The sequence below is a fragment of the Cimex lectularius genome, unplaced genomic scaffold (genome assembly GCF_000648675.2).
Source record: "Cimex lectularius strain Harlan isolate CLEC.00 unplaced genomic scaffold, Clec_2.1 scaffold9, whole genome shotgun sequence".
Classification (NCBI taxonomy): domain Eukaryota; kingdom Metazoa; phylum Arthropoda; class Insecta; order Hemiptera; family Cimicidae; genus Cimex; species Cimex lectularius.
The window spans coordinates 1,651,816-1,673,960 of record NW_019392733.1 but is presented as its reverse complement, the minus strand read 5'-3'; the positions used below and the strand labels follow the sequence as shown (position 1 = coordinate 1,673,960).

At 34.7% G+C, this 22,145-nt stretch overlaps 1 protein-coding gene across 7 annotated transcripts in view; it reads left to right on the top strand.

Moving 5' to 3' along the window:
* Positions 1-22,145, top strand: part of LOC106665388 (sodium channel protein 60E-like) — a 341,161-nt gene that overhangs the window by 143,351 nt on the left and 175,665 nt on the right. For 4 of the 7 annotated variants that reach the window (XM_014391781.2, XM_024226925.1, XM_024226923.1 and 1 more), the window contains one exon: positions 9,562-10,004. In XM_014391781.2, the coding sequence (XP_014247267.1) occupies positions 9,684-10,004 (321 nt within the window). In that variant the 5' untranslated portion in view covers positions 9,562-9,683. Of the gene's footprint in view, positions 1-7,830; positions 8,137-8,510; positions 8,793-9,561; positions 10,005-22,145 lie in introns of all 7 variants that reach the window. The other 3 variants (XM_014391782.2, XM_024226926.1, XM_024226922.1) reach the window with 2 other exon arrangements.

Sequence of the window (22,145 nt, the reverse complement as noted above, 5' to 3'; positions counted from 1 at the left end):
GATTTAGATCACTAATTATTAGATGTGTATTCATGGCATTCTCACCTTCATAAGCAAAGCCCAGGTTTGCTCTAAGCCCCTTTGCCTTTGTGGACGGAAACAATAGGAGGGTATAAACTTTATTGTACGCCTCGGGGAACCACAAATTGCACACTCACTTGATTTACGAATTTGTACTCTGTCTATAATTTATTCTCCTCAGCACTTCTGAAAATCGTAGGGTAGATTTATGCTTGTAACGGAAGTCTAAGAAACTAAGTAGGAAATGTTAGAATTAATACAAATAAATTGAAAAGTTGAAATGTTCCCCAAACATGAATTTCCACGTTGAAAAATCTCTTATCATCCCTCTCCTCACTGTATTTGGAAATGCTACATAAAGCTTCCTCCTGATGAAATATGGCAATAAGATAAGTCATTCTTGAATCCCTTCTGAAATGACCCAAGAATTCCGACTCGCGACATTTCAAAACTGGAAGGAAATCGATGTTCACGTCAAGACCTTTCCTTCAACATGGCAAAAACACATGAAGCAATTTATCTGTACCAGATATCCTATATAATTGTCATTTTAAAATGTCAAAATGAACTTTCAAAACTAGTTCTTCTAGTGTAGGTCATGCTGCAATATAACTATAATTATTGAGTTATTTTGAGGTCAATTGTTTGTTTGAAAAAAAACTGCAAAATCTGAACTGGTCCATCCAATAAATCCAAAATAAATAAAAAATATCAAAAAAATATTTAAACCCATGTTTAAATGTATGAATAGCCTGTGCATACAGGAAAAAGATAACAGCCGTACATGCACGACTAAAAATAAAACTTGCACAGTCACGTCTGGTTTATTCAGTCCTCTGAGGTTTTTGTGACTAAAGATTATTTACAGATCGTGACATTCCGCCTGGTGTGATGTAGGTCAGAAAAACATCTTCTCTATGTTGCCAACGTTTCGAACTTTATTGAGATCATCTTCGCGGCGTGGGATGTATAAACAATGTTTCAGTCATACAAATAGTATATTAATATGAATTTATACTAAATATAGAACTTTTAGGCTTAATCAGAGTATTTGTACTCACAGTGTGTGTTTTCTGTGTAGGCATGCCACTGTTGTTAAAGAGATTTTAACGTTTTTTGTTTATATATGTTTAATTTTGAAGGAGTGGACGTAAAGATCCCACACCAGTAAAAAATAAATCTGACGTAATTTTCATAAATCAATTGTTTAAATTGTCCGGCAACTTACATCGGTATTACATCCCAATATCTGTTTAAGAGAGTACACAACATATCTATGATTGCGAAAAACCCAAACAAAATCCTCCAACACCGGCTACCCACCATTTTGAACACCAGCCCACGTTCGATTTCAACAACCCAAAAGTTACACTACACACATGAAACTCCATAGTTTGAATCTTCAACAATTTATCTCTCCTTTCCGTAATAATCCCCATCTATAATAATACTGAAAATTAACCAGGTACGAACGATAAACCATTAACCCATTTTTCCATTGTCGGGCCTTTAACCTCAAAGAAGCCGACTCCTCATAGAGAAATGAATTCTATCCGTACTTCCTTCGCCACTCCTTCAAAATCAAACATATATCAACAAAAAACATTAATATCTCACTAACATTCTCAACACGACACACAACAGTGACACATCTACACAGAAAACACACACTGTGGGTGAGTACAAATACTTTGATTAAACCTAAAAGTTCTATATTTTGTACAACATTGTATAAAGTTATATTCATACCTTATATGTATAGTGGAAACAATGTTTGTGTCACAAAACATGTAAAACACTATAGGCTGACGATCTGAATATGTCTCCCCTAAAACCCAAAAATCCTCTATCAAGGGGCATAAATGAGCTGGTACACATAGCAGGCCCATCTTCTGCATCGCCAATAGAACGAACGTTAAGAATCAACAAGCCATAGTCTGCACATAATTCTAGGAATTTTTTACCACCTGAGTTGACGGTTAGATCTCTGGAGCGGCGATACAAGCTAGAATTCCCAATACTTTCGAGTTCCATCTCTTCTAAATTTTGTTCTTCCGCTATTCTCACACTGAAGTCGCCCATAACTGTTAGATTTAGATCCCTATGTTCAGACAAAAAATTGGTAAGGTCACCTTTTGAAAACCTTTTGAATTTTCCCTCCTTTTTGCCATTTTTTCAAATGTCAAAATTCAAAAGGTGCGGTTGAGGTGGGAAGTTGGTGTCCGAGTGGATCGAGGTCACGATAGCTCAAGTGGTAGAGCAGCGGCGTATCAAGCCGAATATCGTGGGTTCGAATCCCGCTCGTGCCATTGACTTTTTTATCTCAACTGAAAACCTTAATTAATTTGCAAACAATGATTTTTTTCATCCCAATGACCACACCCCCACTTGCACGTCCGAAGGTGGAGGTTTTTTTGCAGCATTCCAGCGTAGGTCATGCTTGGTAAAGAAATTTGAAAATAAAGAGTCACCCTGGTTGAGCACATGTGTCTCTAGTAAGATGAATATATGAAAACAGTTTACAAAATTAAAGAAAGAGCAACTATATTTTTTATTACTAAGACCTGCTATGTTATAACACATAATTTTTAAAGGAGCACTCCGACAGACTTTCTTATGCTATTCAGTTGTGACAGAGGAAGACGGATCGCCAGCAGTAATTCGCGAGCGACCTGAAGTATTCTCAGATGAACGAAGACCTTGTATAAGAGAAGAAAGTTCCACTCCACTTACATTGTCGGCAGGTTTTCCAGAATCTTTCGAACAGAGTCCAGAAGACTCATCTCAAAAATAGCACTTGTTTTGGTGGAACAGTTTGTCAGAGCGCAGGAGACATTTGGCCCCTGGAATACGTCTTCGTATTTCGTCTCGAACGCGAAGAAGGTTAAACCTTTTCTGCCTGATCGATGCTGGAAAGTCTTGAGCGATACTGTAACCCGTCCCACGAAGAATAGGTGAGCTGTTTAGTATTTTCCACTTGACCTGGAGACAGGATAGATATACCAAGAGATGCCTGCTTGTAGCCCCCTCCTTACCCAGGACTTGTGCTGAGTTCATATGAATAGGTTCGGATATCTGGACGACGCGACTGAAAAAAAGTCTGGGCCATTTGGATGGGGTGATCTCCCTGCTTCACTTCTAGGCCACCGACAATGATAGTGTTTTTTATTAGAGCCATATCCAATGCATCCAAGCGTCGCCTATTCTCCTGGACATCTTTCTTCAATGTAAGAACCTCTTCGCGGAGCGCATTATTTTCTTCTTTTATGCATAGAAGGTTCTGGTTTAGATCAGTCCTTATCAATTCTATGTCTTTTTTCATCTTTACACTAAAGGTCTCAAGTTTTTCGTCTATTATTTTTGCGAATGACTGTAACAGCTCGTTAGAGACCATGTTTATTTTCTTTTGAGTCGGGGTTTGCAAACTTCCAGGTGAACTTCTAGGTCTTTTGTTGGCTGCGTTTGCCATGGGAAGCGTTGTCTTCTTTGTAAATTTTTTAATATCCTGCTGAATTAAACTGTGTATGATGTGGGGCGTGTATTAAAATTGTGAAAGGTATCGAGCGACTTCACACATCAGATTGTATGTACACAAGATTTATTGTTCATGCGTATCAGTAGAAACAACAGCCAAGTCTGTGGAGTAAACAAAACGTATTGTTTACCTGTTGTTATGACGATGGCGCCCCACCTGCCGTAGATCCGTTGGCTTCTCGGGCTGGAGAGAGGGTATCCTTATCAGCACATCCGGAAGTCCAGCAAGAAAATACAGCGAAACGCCCAAATTAATTTCCAATTAGTGGGTGACAACACTCCTTCAGGGCAAAGATATTCGCAGATCGGATCAATGGAATTACAGGGGATTGGCTTCAAAAAAAGCAGCGAGAATCTCCACGATGAACGAGCGAAAGAAAACAGGAGCAACAAGAGATACGTGTTATTCGTATGAGCGCACAGTCAAGATCAAAATCAATATTTACTATTGTTTCTACGGATTAAAATTTCACTGGTAATTAATTACCTAGATTCAATTAAAATTTAGTTTAAAAAGTCATATATGTAATGTATAAACAAAATACTAGGGTGGGCTCTCTTTTTGTCCCGGACCTTATTATCAACGAAGAAAAGTCGTTAATTATTGATAATTACAAACAAACATCATTGTTAAAATTAGTATAAAAGTGTACTCGTATAAAATTCGTTGGTTTTTTTTATGTAAAGATAAAACCGCAAATAAAACCTGACTACAGGCGATAAATCCGTCAAACAAAATGTAAAATACTATAAATACTTTGTTACCCGGCGACTGTTATGGCGGTTTTGTTTGACGATATCATTAAGCCTAAAGCACCTAAACTGTAAGGACTTTCATCAATGCGGTGACCAACCAAACCTCAAGATAACTTTGCTAATCTCGCTTTGTGGAATGGACGCCATCCGTTAAACTGGAGCAGAACTGCGGCATTGTTACCAGCATCAAGAAATAGATTCAGCTTATTTAACGGCTCAGTGATATAAATAGATGATTTTTTTTTCTTTTCCTCAATGGATTAGCATGTTGTAATCACTACGCAAACTGGATAATTACGGCCAAATTTATTTATTGTAATTCAAATGTGACTATTCAACATCAGATACAACTTAAGCCCACACTCTGTACTACTTAGTTGTGGTTCTGGTCCCATGGGTGAGAGGGTTGCCCTTTTATGGCTAGTTGGTAGCCTGTTTATTTCTTGCTGTGTCATCATGTCCGCGAACCCACTTTCAGGTTATCTTGTTTTGCTTTCCCAGAGACATTAGTGAGGTTAGGCATTCCAAGACAAGTTTGGAGTTGAAAGGATATGCCTTTATGGTTGTCTGGCTGTCTGAGAGTACGCATATATTACAATTAATTAAGGTTTTTAGTTGAGATAAAAAAGTCAATGGCACGAGCGGGATTCGAACCCACGATCTTCGGCTTGATACGCCGCTGCTNAGTGGTAGAGCAGCGGCGTATCTAGCCGAAGATCGTGGGTTCGAATCCCGCTCGTGCCATTGACTTTTTTATCTCAACTAAAAACCTTAATTAATTGTAATATTCAATTGGTCAAGCGGACCACGAAATTAGTGAAATTAAGTACGCATATATGTTCACCTTCCATATTTTTCTGTATTAACTCATTTGCACAGAGTTGTATTGTATAGATTTCAGCTTGAAAAATGGTTTGTGTTAGTCCAAGTGGCTTCGTATGGGTGCGATTCGGCCCTTTTACCCCCACGCCTACTCCCTGTTCCATCGTTGATACACCTGTATTCCATATTAGGGCCCGTTCTTGAAAATTGGGGCCAGCTTTCTTCCAAATGTCTATTGTCTATATCCGCTTGGAATGGTCTGTCAAAGTTGAGCGTTTCCCTTATTTTGTCAGGCTCCCTTATAACCATCTCATTAATTTTAATTCTTTTTAGAATTTTGTGGTGGCTGCTCCTTAGATCTGGCTTCATTTCCTTATATCTCAGGAAGTATGTTGACACTCTCAAAACCCACCTTTGCACATAAACATGTAAGGATGGGAGGTCGAGTGCTGTTTCCTTGCAGGTATGCATTGCCCCTGTAATGTTGAGACACGATAGTCTATGTAGACTTTGTAGTTTGTTCTGTGTCTCCTTATTTAGTGTCTTTGGCCGCCACGCTAGAGCTCCGTATTTGCCGAAGAATCTTACAGTTGTGGTGTATAACCAGTACGCCATTTTGTGGCTTATTCCCCGATTTTTACTGCAAAGTCTTGGGCCAATGCTTAATAGAGCCTGTTGTCTATATTTTTTCCCCACTTGGGCCTTTGGTCAAGGGTTATATCAAGGTACTTTGTTTCTTTGGAAATGTTAAGCTTTCTTCTTTTCTACTGGGGCCTTTGTTTCCTTCTTTTTGTGCAGGGTATGAGATGTTTTTTAGGGTTTATATTTAAACCCTTTTTCTCACACCATCTTCCTATAATATTTAGAGCCCTTCAAATTTCCCTTTTATAATTATTACCAGTTCATCTACGTAACCTATGCTATGGTATCATAATTCATTGAGGTCTTTGATTACATCATCGACCACCAGCAGCCAGAGAAGGCAAGAGAACGTCCTCCTTGGGAGCAAAACATACATTCCATACTGTACTACAATTTCTCCGGTGGAGTTTTTTAAAAATAGTTAATTGTGCATTTTTGGCAACAATCTAAATTTGGGACAAATACTTTGAAATTTTTTTGTAAAAGAAAATTTATTTTCCTCCTCCGGATTATTTATATAAACAAAATTTTTTGATACAATTGTTTGCCTATTATAGCTCTGAAAAATGAAAGAATTGTTTCAATATTACGAATGATGAGTTCTGGTGAATAGCGTATCGAAACCTGAAAAATCACAACTTTTCAGAAGGCCTGATTTTCTGATAGAGCTCACGTTTTTCCCATTACCGCCCAATTTAGGTAAAAAATGTGCCAACTTCCCTTAGTCCTTTTGTATTTTTCAAGAAATAAATATAGTAACCAATGGGTGAAAAAACAAATTTACCCACTAAATCGTCTTAGATAAGTATCCTGTAAAAAATAGCATTTTTTTAAAGAAAAAACAGTCGAAATTTTAAATGAGTAAAAACGTCAAATATTGCTTTACGAAACTCAACCAAATTTGTTCATATTTTTCCCGTTTTAATAAGCACTTATCACTGTGCTGATTTTCGTAGCGTCTTGACAATTGGTCTCCGAATGCCTTCGATCTGTACCTAATTGTGAATAAAGGGTTAATTATACAAAAACATTAAAAATAGCACTATGTTCAGTTTTTCCCTTTAGGCCCACTTTGTGTCGTTGCAGACATGGACAAGTAAACAAGTCCGGACTTTGGTGCTTCACCCCAACCGCAATACAAACTCCTTTTATACTGCCTTGTACTTTTATCATTTGGCATGCTGCCGAGTTTCGAGATAAGGGTGTGTTTTTCTATTTACATTTTGTGTTTAAGTTGAGTAAAAAGCACTTGAAACAAATTAAAGGTTTTATAAGTTTTATCTTATAGGAAAATTATATGCTCCGATAGGTTTACCAAATTGGTATCGATTTATTGACTGGCTATTGATAGATATTACATATGAATACGTTTTTGGAGGTATAAATTACGTAATTATTAAACTATGAATATTTCATGTAGGAGCGAAATCACACAAACCGAACACTGAAGATGACAATTGCCGAAACACGAATGATAGACGAATTCAGCAAAGTCAGATCAAGATGATCGGTATCGATCAAATTACAATTTCATCCAGGAGACCACAGGAGGAAATCTCTCAAAAGGCTAGATTTTAGCCAAAACATTTTGTTCACAGAATGTGGGGATAAATATTGTGGGATTTGTTGTTGTTCAACCTTTATATTGTTTCAATTAATTAAGGTTTTTAGTTGAGATAAAAAAGTCATTGTCACAAGCGGGATTCGAACCCACGACCTTCGGCTAGATACGCCGGTATTCTACCACTTGAGCTATCATGACTTCGATCCACTCGGACACTAACTTCCGATCTCAACCCCACCTTTGAATTTTCTCTCCTTTTTGCAACAAAATGCAGTGGGGTTGAGATAGATCGGAAGTTAGTGTCCGAGTGGATCGAAGCCAAGATACCTCAAGTGGTAGAGTAGCGGCGTATCTAGCCGAAGGTCGTGGGTTCGAATCTCGCTCGTGACATTGACTTTTTATCTCAACTAAAAACCTTAATTAATTGAAAGTTATTAATTGGTCAAGCGGACAACGAAAACTAGTGACTTGATATTGTTGTTGTTTTTCAGGTCAAAATCTCTCGACAGGAATTTGAAAAAACTCAGGGTAAAATGATGCCCCATTTGTTTGCCAAGAACAGGCCCGTTGAAGTTCGATCTTTTTAGAGTCATGGCGATTCTGCTTCATTCTCTTTCTCAAATGTAAATTAAGTCAGAAGTAAAGAAAAACTAGCACAAAATTCTGGATGGACTAAATATAAACTAGATGGCTATAATGGGATCTGACAAAATGGGAAGAAAAATCGACTTTGAAGACTCTGCCAAGTGGTTTTAAATTAAAGAATGAAGGCCGCAAGATTCAGGAAGAAATGTGTGGTGATTAGTGATCGTTAATCGATATTTATTTAGAAATCTTGAGGTGCGGTCTGGTGTGATGTAGGTTTCAGAAAAACATTTTCTTTATCGTGCCAACGTTTCGATTTTTATTGAGATCATCTTCAGGGCATGAGATTTACAAACATTGTTTACATATAACAATTACATTTTTCCACGTCCAAAATGTAATTGTTATATGTAAACAATGTGTGTAAATCCCAGTCCCTGAAGATGATCTCAATAAAGATCGAAACGTTGGCACGATAAAGAAAATGTTTTTCTGAAACCTACGTCACTCCAGACCGCATCTCACGATTTCTAAATAAATTCAGGAAGAAGCTAATAACATACACTAAAGTTGGAACACTTTGTAGGTGTAGTGGTTAAAGGATTGAAGTATAGCCCTAACAAAACTCCTTGGATATCGGAAATATACTTTGTGCACGTGAAGCATTATCCTAGGAGAGCACAAGGTCATCTTGCGGTAGGTTCCGGGACATGAGAGTACTGAAGGAAACGAATAGGCTGATCAGCCGAAGAAGTCACATGAAGTACTCTCACCCATGGGACCAGAGCCACAACTAGGAGAGTGTTAGACCTAAAGTTGAAGCTGGAAAATTGTCTTGAGAAAAAAATCAAAAACTGGAGAAAAGCACGTAAGCTAAAAGATACATAAATTCCCCCTCTCTCTCTCTCTCTCTCTCTCTCGAAGATTTAAAAATAATTATAGGCCTCTAAAGGACTGTAAAGTTGCAGCGGGGCAAGTGTTTAATTTTGTGGGGGGAAAAGCCTATTTTCCACTGTATGGAATTAATCATAGTTCTACAATAGATCTATGTTGAAATACTTACATGATCCCATCCTTTCCTAGAAAGCAATTATCTGGCTTCCTATAGCTGTATATATTTTTCATGTTATTATTGTATCAATCGATTTTTGAAGTACAATAAGAATATAATATGCAGGATTCAATTAAATGAAATAAGAATAGATGTATAAAAAGGTACAAAACCAAAAAAACGCTTATATTAAAATAGGAGAAAAAATCTTTAAAAAATTTGGATTCCTTTTAAGCACCCTTTAAAACCTTCAAATATGAACTGTCGTGAGAATGTTTATTAAGCTAACATATCAGAACGGGGTCGGGTTAATGGGATAATACTCTAAAATGGGTCGAAACCTTATATTGCCTGCTATACTCGATCTCATCTGGGACAATGTTATTTGCAACGCGATATATAGCAAGGTAGGCCCATCTCTGCCTTCTCTGGAGACATTCAATTCAACATAGATTTTTCAACGTTATCTACACACGCACATTTACAGAGTAAAACTTTGAGCAAATCTCCCTAAGAATCTTTTAAATAACTTTTTTAAATAATTAATGTTTCTCTTTTTAACATGGTATGATTTGTTTTGTTCCAGTGCTAATGGATGGTACATCTATGAGTTATTCGGCCCACTGCTATGCACTACTCTGGGAACGTGTGGAATGAAGGGATTAGTTGCGCGATCATTTTATCATTAAAATGGGATAGTCGGGTAAAATGTTCCCCGTGCGGATACCAGGTGGAATACCGGGAGCTGTTGGAGGTCCTCCAAAGTACCAAGAGCCACAACCGGCTACGTCGGGCAGCCAGCAGAAGCCTTCCAAGCAACAAGTGAAATTACAAGTGAGACCATTCACTCGTGAATCTTTGGACAAACAAGAATCGAGGAACGCCCAATTGGTCAAAGACTATGGCTTCCAACCAAAAAGAAAACTCAGCGTGGAGGACGGCTCTGTCCTGCCTTGCAAATTTGAGCCTTTTCCTTCTAATCTGTATGGGAAACCGCTGGAAGAGATCGACAACTTCATTTACGAAGAGGTCAGTACGCTTTTTCTACAAAAACGTTCTTCAACGATGCAATAGTGACTTACACAAACAATATGTTTATTAATTAAAATTTTTTTACTATATTTAAAGAGTAGACTCAATCATCAGCATACATTTTTCAAGGGCGCTGGATTGAGATATTCACATGAATATAACAAAAAAATTATAAAAACAATCTTTAAATCTATAAAAGAAACAGTATAATTAAAAAATACGAATAAATATAATTTTGTAAAAAAAATTTCCTAAAAGTTGCATAGGATTGACAATGTTTGATTAATAATAATAATGATAATAATTAATTCTTTCCAATAAATCTATTCTTGATAATCGACAATTTCGATGTTGGTCGAAGTTGAAATGTCACTGAGTGCACACTGTTGTTAGACAAAGGTTTCCCTGGAAATTTAATATTTCGTAAATTGTCAATCTTATAGGGAAACGTGTGGTGATTAGTGACCGTTAGTCCATGATTATTTGGAAATCGTGAGATGCGGCCTGGTGTGATGTAGGTTTCAGAAAAACTGTAAATCCCAGGCCCTGAAGATGATCTCAATAAAGATCGAAACGTTGGCACGATAAAGAAAATGTTTTTCTGAAACCTACGTCACACCAGACCGCATCTCACGATTTCCGAATAACTTATAGGGAAACGTTCAACCCAAATCTTATAGATTTGATATAAATTTTTGTTCCAAAAAAAACGGCAAGTCTAATACCCTCTCGTGTTAGATTAATTGAAAATATTCAGCATTACATATTGAAATTTTTAACAGACAGAAACCAAGACGCATTAAAAAAAACGTTTATTTCTTCATTGAATATTTTTAGTTTTCGTTTCGACAATAAAAACAAGCTAATACAACTTTTTATTCATATAAATGAACAAAACATGCCTTATCAAAATATTCGAATATTTTTATTACGATTGATAGTTAAGCGTATTGAAAAGAAGACTAAAACCCAGTTTGTTTTGTCTATCAGTCGCGTTCGGCTTCCCGCCATCTTCATTGAAGGATCTGGTGATTATTAGAAAATAATTTGGTTTTATAAGAATAAAAATGATCGTTTCAATGCTTTATTTAATGTCTGGTTAGTTTACGACTATTTTACTATGTATATTATTTGTTGTTTTGGTCTATCAGACGCGTTTTACATATTAAAACCTTTCGCGTCTACCGCCCCAAAGCTAAGTTTTTGGTCTTGCTTCAAGTAAATTTTAATTGTCTTTTTGAGTAAATAAAACTATAATCCAAATGTCTCAAAACTTTCCCATTTATTGGACAAACTCTCAAGGGCAAGGAGGCTGCAGAACTATTACGGACATTCTTGACAAATGTGATGTCCACGTTTGATTAAACAGCATCCGACCATATCTTGTTTACAAACAACTCCCGAGCAATTCTCCCCTGTATTGCCAATCAAGTATATTTTCCAAAAAATAATATAAAAAAACAGCTAGAGAGAAGAAAATCTGGGACAAAATGATTACATATTATTACATTTTTCCTTATAACATGTTAATATATTCTGGTATATATTTATCTACATGTTAAATAAAAACCTGCATTTGTTTAGATATATATTCAAATACTATTACGATAAATACTACTATGATACATAAAATAAGTATCTCTTTTTTTCTATCTTATTATTTATTTAATATTATAGATTATTAATTTGTATATATTCGTCGTTGATACACCAATTTGTTATTAAGTTAGAGAGCTTTGTAAGTTGAATGGTATTGCTTAAATCAGATGAACAGTGATTTTTCGTTGTTCTGGATTAAATATTCAGGGAACATTAGTTTCTCTAAGCCCTTACTTCTCTAAGTTTTTCTTCCATCGTGTACAATTCGTTTCTGTTCAAACCGTATTCCCCTTTTGCTTTTTCGCTTTACTATTTACGTTTAAAGTGTTTTCAAAGAAAATTATTTCAGTTTCAAACCTAGTACAGAAGGTTTGTAATTATCGATTTAGTCTGTAAATCCTTTTGGTGTTTTATCGCCAGGGACAGAATTTCATCCCTGTTACCGAACTTCCAATTAAAAAGAGACGCGTTTAAAACATTCGTAATTACCGGCACAAAGTGAAACACTTCTGAGTGACATTCAGGTTTCAAGGGTTTAGCCTAACTTTTCCCTTTTCGCAACAATACCTTTAAGCCGGGAACACACTTACCCGATGCTACGCCATGCGACGCTATCCGATGCTACGCGACACCTTGCCACGTTTTGGTGGGGTGTGCAGATCTATCCGACGCAAGCCCACGTCGCGTACAGTCCACAGCGTTTATCGCAATCGCAACGCATCTTTTGCTCTTAATGCACTATTTTGAGCAAAACCTTGTCCAGCCATGTAATAAATTGTTAGTTAAATTTTATGAGCACAACCATCTAATAAATTGCTAGTTAAACTTAATTGTTTTAAATAATGTTTCTCCTAACCATCATAATTAAACAATGTTTATAAAAACTTATGCATTTTTTATGTCGTTTAATTTGGTTTACATTAAAATTACATGTTGTAATTAATATAACGAGAAAATTACATGTACTTAGTTTGAAATAAACTACAAAAAATATGAGTGTCCTGTTCTTATGCTACCCGACGAAAATGGTGTAATTTTACGAGCAAAACGATGAAATAAATTGTTAATTAAATTTTATGAGCAAAACCGTGTAATAAATTGTTACAATTTTAGTATATGTACCGCCGAAGCGGGTTCAATAAATTGTTAGTTAAATTCATTGAATCAAAAAATGTGTGGTGGTTTGATTGAATATTATATACATATATTGCATTGTATAAATTCACTTTTTTCCACAATGTTTGTAAATCCCAGGCCCTGAAGATGATCTCAATAAAGATCGAAACGTTGGCACGATAAAGAAAATGTTTTTCTGAAACGTACATCACACCAGACCGCATCTCACGATTTCTGAATAAATACCAAAAAATCGTATTCCTGTGTTTTGATTAATTTTCTAACAAACGATTAAAATTAATTTTTTAAATAAAAACTAATTAATTTTTAATCACAGTTAATGTGGTTTATATTAAAATAAGTATGTTGTAATTAACATAACGACAATAATACATGTAGTTTGAATAAAAATATGATTGTCCGGTTCTTTTGTTTTCGACTGTACTCGATGCGACCCGACGAAAATCTGGACAGTGGGGATCGCAGAGCGTCGGGTAGGTTAGCGTGGCATAGCATCAGGTAGATGTGCACGGGGGTAATGCAACCTTATGGAAAATCGGAGTTTGGATTTGCGTCGGGTAGCATCGGGTAGATGTGCACGGGGGTAATGCAACCTTATGGAAAATCGGAGTTTGGATTTGCGTCGGGTAGCAACGGGTGAATGAACAATAAGATACATTACAAAAAGTAAAATTTAAAACAACGTTAATAACACAATTAAATTAGTCAGAAGATTAACAATCTGCATGACAAATTTCGTGTGCCACCCCTGGCTTCCTCAGAAACTACCCAATCTTGAAAAAAATTAAATAGGTTTTGTTTATCGTAAGCTCTCAAACATTGAATACATAACTACATGAATAGAATCTGATTTAACGTGCAATGTTTGAAAATAAAACCTACGCTATAAAATTGATATAAGTGCAAACAGACAAGACAAAATTATATACAGACAAAGAAAAACCATCCATAGAAACCTAAAATGAAATGGCTTCTACAATGAAATTTAAAACAACATTTTGACAGATCTTACCAAATTTAAGAAAAGAGATGTTTGGAAGAATAAAAAGCACTGAAACTAATAGATGGGCATTATTATAGTAAATATATAGAATTACAATTAAACAAGCGTTGGGAGCTGGAGTCAAAAGCACTATTTACATTCAGTTCTCGGTCCCACACCATTAATTATCCAAGCTGAAGTGCAATAAAAATACGAGGATAAAAAAGGCTTAAAAAGAGATTGAACGGTGCAGAGATATACAAATTCTCCAAAAAAGCATCAATGAGGGCTTTAGACTCTTGGGAAATAGTGATGATGATTATAATGGATTGTAGGAAGTGGGGTTTTTGATTGCCCAAGCACTGCAATCTTTCTGCTTGTTGTACATTTTTTGTTCCATAGATCAATTGACTCTGTTAAGAAGTATTAAGCCATTGATTGCCATCTTTTTCCGGGTCTTCTTGGTATCCGTTGAGCATTTCCTTCGCACGCTAAGATGGGTGGCTGTTTTTACTTTCTCATTGCATAACCTACGGTCAGCATGTTGCTTAGGCGTCTTTTCAAATTTTAGCGACCAGTAGAATTACCACACTCCTGCGTTTTACCCTGTATCAATGTGTTTGGTAGTTTTGGTGAAGGTTCTTTAATTATAAGTTTTTCTATTTTTGGCAACTCTGGAATTTGTCCAATTACTACTTTTGTTCTTTGCGGGCCCTAGAAGATCTCTTCTGGCCTTTTCGTCTGTTTTTCTTTACCCAGCACCCCTTATGTTTCCTGGCACCAACATTATGTTATGTTGTTCAAGTTATGTCGTTCCAGATTTAAGATGCATTAACTGATTTTTTGGATGTAACCTTTTTACGTACTAATGTTTTAGAGCCGCATGGCTGGCTGACATTTTGAAGATCTTTGTCAGTGTATTTTTTTATTCCGTGGCACAAGCATTGATTTTTATTTCAGCTTGAATGTACTTTCCGAATGCGGTGGATTGTTCAGTTTTCAAGCTTTTACCTGATCAGGGTTTTTTCTTTTTTTAAACGGAAAACTCCGAGGAAAACGAAAGCAACTCTGACGTGGGTGCCAGAAAACGGGATAGTTGAAGGAAAGATATAGGCTTACAAATTAGCAAAAACAGGAGCAGCCCACACAAACATGTTGAACTACAATCGTAACTCGTAAACCAGGAAAGAAAAAAACTGCCTATCAGTTTGAGAGCAATTAATTAATATTATAATCCTTTATATTGGCCATCACCGCCTTAAATGGTATTACCTGGTCGTACCACTTTATGTGACTCTAAAGAATTAGTCCAGAAATAGCCATGTCGATAAGAAACTAACATATGATGATATTAACAAGTGTATTTTCCGGGGTATGATAATAAAGAATGGACAATTCCACAACAGATCTATCTATTGAACCCAGGAAAATATCATCAACCAGTCGAGGTATACACGCGTTTATATACAAAAAAAACCTTTGAGTTTCAGGATTTAAGGAATGTATATTGATTAGCTTGTTTGTTTAAATTTTGCATCATTGATCTATTTTTCATGCATCTTTTCTTTGAAAATATTTTTAACGTCCCATTCTATTGTAGTACAAGAAAAAAATTAGCATGTTTTGACTCAGTCGGTATAGGGGAAAATGCAAAAAAAAAATTCTATGCCTTCAAAAATATAACGGTGTAAAAACATTGTTTCTAATTCTACGGAAACTTCACAAAACTTAATCTTTAATATAATTAAATGTTACTTGTTATTCTTTCTGTCTTCTCATCGTGTTTTTCCCTCTACCACACTAATTCTGCAGTGAACGAATATATATGACATGCTTCCATTACATGATTACATGTTCTGCACAATTATATTGCATTAAATTCACTAATTTCGTGGTCCGCTTGACCAATTCATATATTACAATTAATTAAGGTTTTTAGTTGAGATAAAAAAGTCAATGGCACGAGCGGGATTCGAAAAAGGAGGGAAAATTCAAAAGGTGCTGTTGAGATGGGAAGTTGATGTCCGAGTGGATCCAGGTCACGATAGCTCAGGTGGTAGAGCAGCGGCGTATCAAGCCGAAGATCGTGGGTTCGAATCCCCCTCGTGACGCTGACGATTTTATCTTAACCAATACCTTTCATAAATATTAATTAATTGAACTACGCCATTATTTTATTTTTTACACAAAGTTACTATATTGCCATCTAAAGACATTATTGGACATTACAGCCGAAAAATTGTAATATATTGCATTAAGTTGGTTAATTTTTATTTTGTTTTGTGTGTGCTTAAGTATTACATAATTAATAATTTAGCGTCACATTACTAAGAAAAAATAGTTTTTTGTAAATTTATAATTTTTCAAAATCGATGCTCGTAATAACCATCTCCTATCATATCTCTCACTCTCTATCTCTCTCTTTCGATTTATTTATATAATTGATTATAAAATATACCAAAAACTGCCAAAACAAACCACAGGAATTGATGTGGATGAAAACAACTAGAATAAACGAGTAAATACACACGGGGTGCTCAGAATATGAACAAACAGATCAGCAAAACATAAATAAATTGATAAATATTGGTGGATATCAACAATTTTAAGACTTTATAAATCACATTGGAATAAAAATTGGAATAAAAAAGTATAATACTATTCTCATAACATATTTTTTTAAATTTACAATATTTTCACTGAAAGAAAAGTTGTTTTTGTTTGAATTGTGGAAGAATGAAAACGAATACGGCCCAACCACCTAACGGGACAGTTGACCATGGCATTATTTTCGGTTTCGTTTTCACCACTTGACAAAGGTTTTCACAGACTCACTCACTTCCCTCGGGAAAAAGGCGGCTAATTTACATAGGTTGAAACTGACGGCATGCCTTTCTTATTTGTGTGATTAAGCTTGCAAGAGAAAACGAAACATTGAATATCCAAAGTTGACTGGAGAATGAGATTCAATTCATTGAGTTCTTTACATTTCCTAAAATGTGTTATTGATTTATTCTAGCTAATTTTCAGCTTTGAAAGAATATCTTGATTATCAGTTGGGTATATTTGGGTACTATCACTCGAAATTATTATTTATATTAGATGTAGATGTATCATTCGAGGTATAAGATATACTACGCCCTTTAGTTAACAATGATACTGTATCTCCAGTTCTGTACTTACAGCTTAGTTGTCGGTGAGTCCTACTTCCTCAAGGAACTTTTTATAGGTTTTTGATAGTAGGCCCAATGGTTGAATTTCTTCTACGGCTACCATGTACATCCCAAAGCACTTCCTCTTGCTGGAAAATATGGCGCCATAGTTCGTTAGTAGCGTTAGTCTCTCCTCTATTTCCTTGGGGTGTTACCATCTTCTTCAGTTGCCCATTCAGTCAGTAGTATTCTGTTAGGAATCCCGTCCATGTCGTATATCGATGACATGAGTATCAAATGTCCCTTTCGTAGGCTTTGACCATTTATATTTTAGCCCTATGGGCGTTTCCCTTTAAAAATGCTGATAGTAGTTTTCTGTGCTGTCTTCGTTACAATATTTTCTCCACATCATCCGTTGAACATGCTGTCATCGCTCCAGTTACGCAAGCTGTGAGTCCCTGTATTTTTGTGTGTTCTCTCTGTTTTGTATTGTTGTCATTCATTTCATTGAGTTCTTTATATTTCCTAAAATGTGTTATTGATTTATTCTAGCTAAAAATTTTACAAAAAAATATATTGACTGTAAGTTGAGTACTATCATTAGAAATTATTATTTATACTAATTTATACAATAATTTTGTTTTACTGCTAAAAAAATAATGAAAAAATAGAAAAAGCACATCAATAATAACAAATTACTAATCCTATGTGTATACATACACATTTCAATTATAAGTTAAAAGTATAAGTAGATTTAAAAAGATTCCGTCTTTATAGAAGCGGAAAGTTCGAAAGTATTGATTCCGAATTGTTATTTTGACACCCCGGTAATCTCAAATCAAATAACTTTGCACTGAAGTTCTAATAGCCACTTGAGTTCCGATGACCGACTAAGATTAACAGCCCTAACTTGTTTATTTACGGCTGCTTCATTTCACCTTTTCTGCCTCGGCGAAACGGTTTCGTGAACGTAAATCAATTTTTAATTAATTAATTTTTATTTAAATATTTTTCATCGCAGTAACATTTTTACAACCGGTAATCAGTTTTACCAATTATAAAAGTAAGCGTTTATTTATTTTTTACAAAAACACGATCAGTGGCACAAGGCTCATAAATAACGGCGATTTACCAGTTTTCTAAATTGAAAGTAAGTAATTTTATATAAAACACATTGTTTTATTTAAAAATATAGATATAATTTTACTAACAATTAAACTTTTTTCCTTCAAATTTAGGGTCATTTAGGCTACCTTTAGTTCAAATGTAGGTTTTTTACTCAGTATATTTTTTTTTAGTTTCCTTTCAGCTCAGAAAAACGGACTTGATAAAAGAGCTTGTCTCTCTCTCTATCTATCTATCTATCTTTATTTATCTATCTCTATCTATCTCTCTTACTCACTCTTTCGCTCATTCTCTTTTTATTTATTATCATTTGCTGCGTTTATCCTCTTTGCTCTCTCTCTCTCTCTCTCTCTCTCTCTCTCTCTCTCTCTCTGTCACTTCTACCGCTTCTATACACCTCATTTACTTCTTCCTTATTGTTTTCTTTCAATATCATTTTCCTCTGTCGTTTTTCTTGTTCTCTCACGTGGCTCTTCTCTCTCTGGTTCTTTGTCCTGTTTTTTATTTCTCTTTTTCTTCTGGACATCTACCAATTTAAATATGTATATATCCATCTATATACCTATATATATATATATTATATATATATTTCTCCTACAATTACTACATCTACATACATACAAATTTCTTTCTCTCTATATCTATACATATATATCTCTATCTTTATCTCTCCCTCTCTCTCTCTCTATCTCTCTATCTCTATATACCTATATATATATATATTATATATATATTTCTCCTACAATTACTACATCTACATACATACAAATTTCTTTCTCTCTATATCTATACATATATATCTCTATCTTTATCTCTCCCTCTCTCTCTCTATATATATATATATATCTTTCTGCCCCTCCCCATATTATCTGAGTGTCTACGCTTTCTTTAATTCATGAACTGCCGCTTTATCAATGCAAACTGGCCTCTGAAGCTAAAAGTGTAGTCGTAAATAAGTTTCTTTTTTTTCAATAACAAGATAATTGTTTTTATTATTGTGTAATAAAACCGTATGCTTCTTTTACATCAATAAGCGTGATTCCCCTTGTTTTCCGAGATGAATAGTCAATTATTCTGTCTTAATGCATCAACGAATTCATTTATTTGACCTGTTTTATGATTTAGTTAGCGTATAAAAAAATTTGAAATTATGAAATTAGTGATATTGTTGATGCATTTATTTAAAGTATTTGTTTACAGTATTATTATTACTTAAGTAACATTATTAATATTGCAATTGAGGTTTATTTTTATGGTATAATTTGTTGTTACACTGCTGTCATCGGATACAATTAAGTTCATAGATTTCATCAATATTAAGTTTGCCATACTTCAGAATTGGATTACGAAAGTTGCGACTAAACAAAATAAATTAAATTAGGACAAACGTTCTACAGCTTAATTTTTACTTATGTTATGGAAATTGCTGATCTGTAAGATAGCGTATAATGACGTCTAGTTATTTCTTTTTATGAACCGTCTCATTGAAGCGATACTTGGTTTTTGATTATCCTTTCTAACAAAAGAAGGATCAAAAGGCACACTACGTGAAATTCTAGAATAAACGATACATTTCTTTTAAAAAAAAGGACAAGCACGTTCTTTTGAAAGTTTGCCCCAACATTTGACGTATTATTTTTCGTTAACAGTTTGAATGAAAATGTCTTGTGAAACTTTTAAGAAATTAATCTTTGGCTAAATTTTGAAAGTTGTGAGTTCGTAAAACTTGTCGCCAATCCAACTTTTTCACAACTTTTATTACAATACTTATTAATTTTAATAATCAGACATGTCGATTTCTATATTTTAACTGCACTTTTGATCAATTAATTCGGTTGATATAAGTGTCACGCTATAACTTTTTGTTTTTCTAATATCATTATATATTTATTTAATAATATAATCAAGCGGAATGGTCAGAAAACTAAATTTGCTCGAAACATTGCTTATTTTTTCTTCTTATTGTCTTGTTGACAATTTAGATAAAAAGAAAATCAACATTACAACAAACAGTAAGTTATTTTTTCACGGTAAAAAAAGAGTTGAGGTTTTGTTTCTGAGAAGTTAATTAATACGATCCAGTTGGAGAACAAGGGCGTTTTTACCAGCTCTTTCCAAAATAATCCACATCTATAAAGGGTCGAGATAAAGAAAGAGAAAACAAGAGATTTTTCCGTGTAAAACGGAACGAATTCAGCCCAGTGTGCCGAAGCCACTGTTCCCACAAAAAACACTGCTAATAGTCCAGTGAAAGTTATCTACCCTCGGGGCTCTTTTCGTTTTTTTATTGAGCTTTGATTTAAAGGTTTAGATAGAAAGAAAACAAATTAAGCTTTAGTTTACATCTTTCAAGTTCGTATAAATCCTAAATAATAAATGTCAAATGCTTTCAAATTTGGCCCAATAAAATTCATCTGTAAGAATCTAAAAAAAAACTAAACATTATCATTTACTATTAAATGAAATTAAAATATACATGACAATGAAATGAAAAAGTTGTTGGTGATTGTGGACTAAAAAATAGACAAATGAGTAGAGAAAACTACTAATTGTTGATCTATTCTCATTCTGAATGTGGAAGACATTGATTGGCATAACATCCAAATAAGATCGGTTAGTCAAGTTGCTATGAAAGCATTAGCATGTAAAAAAATTACTTCAAAACTAGTCAGTGAATGGATCTAAAAATTCCCAAATTTGGGGAAAAACAGTATCCTGTTAATGTCATGGGTACCAGGGCACAAAGGAATTTTGGGTAATGAATAAACAGAAACACTGGCCAGAGGAGGATCTGCAATAACATATATGGCCCGGAACCTATTCCTAGGATAGCAAAATCAAACACAGAATCCTCCTTTACAAAATCGATCCAAAATAAACAAAAAGAGAAGTGGATAAACTCTAGAGGCGCTAGACAGTAAACTTGTGCTAAAACCACCCTCAAACTCACTGCTACAATTCGAAAGGGAGTGATAGGACGACCGGTCACTGGCATTTGAGAAAACATCTACACAACATGGACATATTCAATACCTATAAATGAGGTTATGCAATGAAGAGCAAGCACCAATGTATTCTTCGAAAGAAAGTCCAGGAAAAGGAATTGTTGCAACAACAGTCAATGACCTAGTAATCCTTAAAAAGAAGGATCGAATCGATAGACTGATCTAAAGAACCAGGAATGCACGGAAGGCTGCAGTGATTGGGGAACAAAAAATCCCACTTCTTTGTCCCCTTTCATCAATATCGTTATCGTTATTAACAAGTTATTTTTTCGTATTATTCCTATTATTACTAAAGTATTTTTATAACAAAACCTTAGCATCGATTTTCACCAAGATATCAATTTCTTAAATATAATATCTGTTTTGACAAAATTTTGTTAGTTTTTAAATTTTTTATGAAAAAACCTGATTTCTGTTTTCAGAAAATATTTAATTTATGAATATTGTGGTATTTCTTTTGTTCATCATCATCATGTATCATTTTTCTTAACTTATATAAATCTGTCTTTTAATGGCTTAATCTTGTTAGTAATCAGCACGAAAGACCTAAAAGGAAGTGGAAATTAAGACTAAACCTTCACCGTTAGTCTTTACTCTAACTGCACACCATTAAATATATTTATTGTTATGTTGTAAAGATAATATTGAATTCAATGTTCAGAAAACAGCATCGCTTTGAAAACCAATTTCTAACGGAAAAAATATTGATAAATGAAGTACACAGAAAATTAATTTGTCTACTTTAAACCATTGCTCCCAAAGGGATCAATTCTAACAAATCGCAGTCAGACAACCCTGAATTATGACCGATCCGCGCAAACTCTCCACCAATAAATACAGAAAAGGATTCGCTTGGGAGGAGATATAGATAAATATCCATTGGACCTCTGTGGATTTATTTACACTTGTTTAAGAATTATTTGTGATTGAGTTGTAAAAGCTTGCATAACAATTATCACTTATTAAACTAGAGTCTGTAAATATACCTGAATGTTCATAAAAACCCAATGAATTAAAAAAAAACTTGTTTTAACTTTCGTCAATTCACAGTAAGATCCGAATGTTAATTGTCGGTGTAAGTTTCTTCCTACCTGAGTTTCGATTCAGTAGATTTGCATTTAACTTTTTATCTACACCA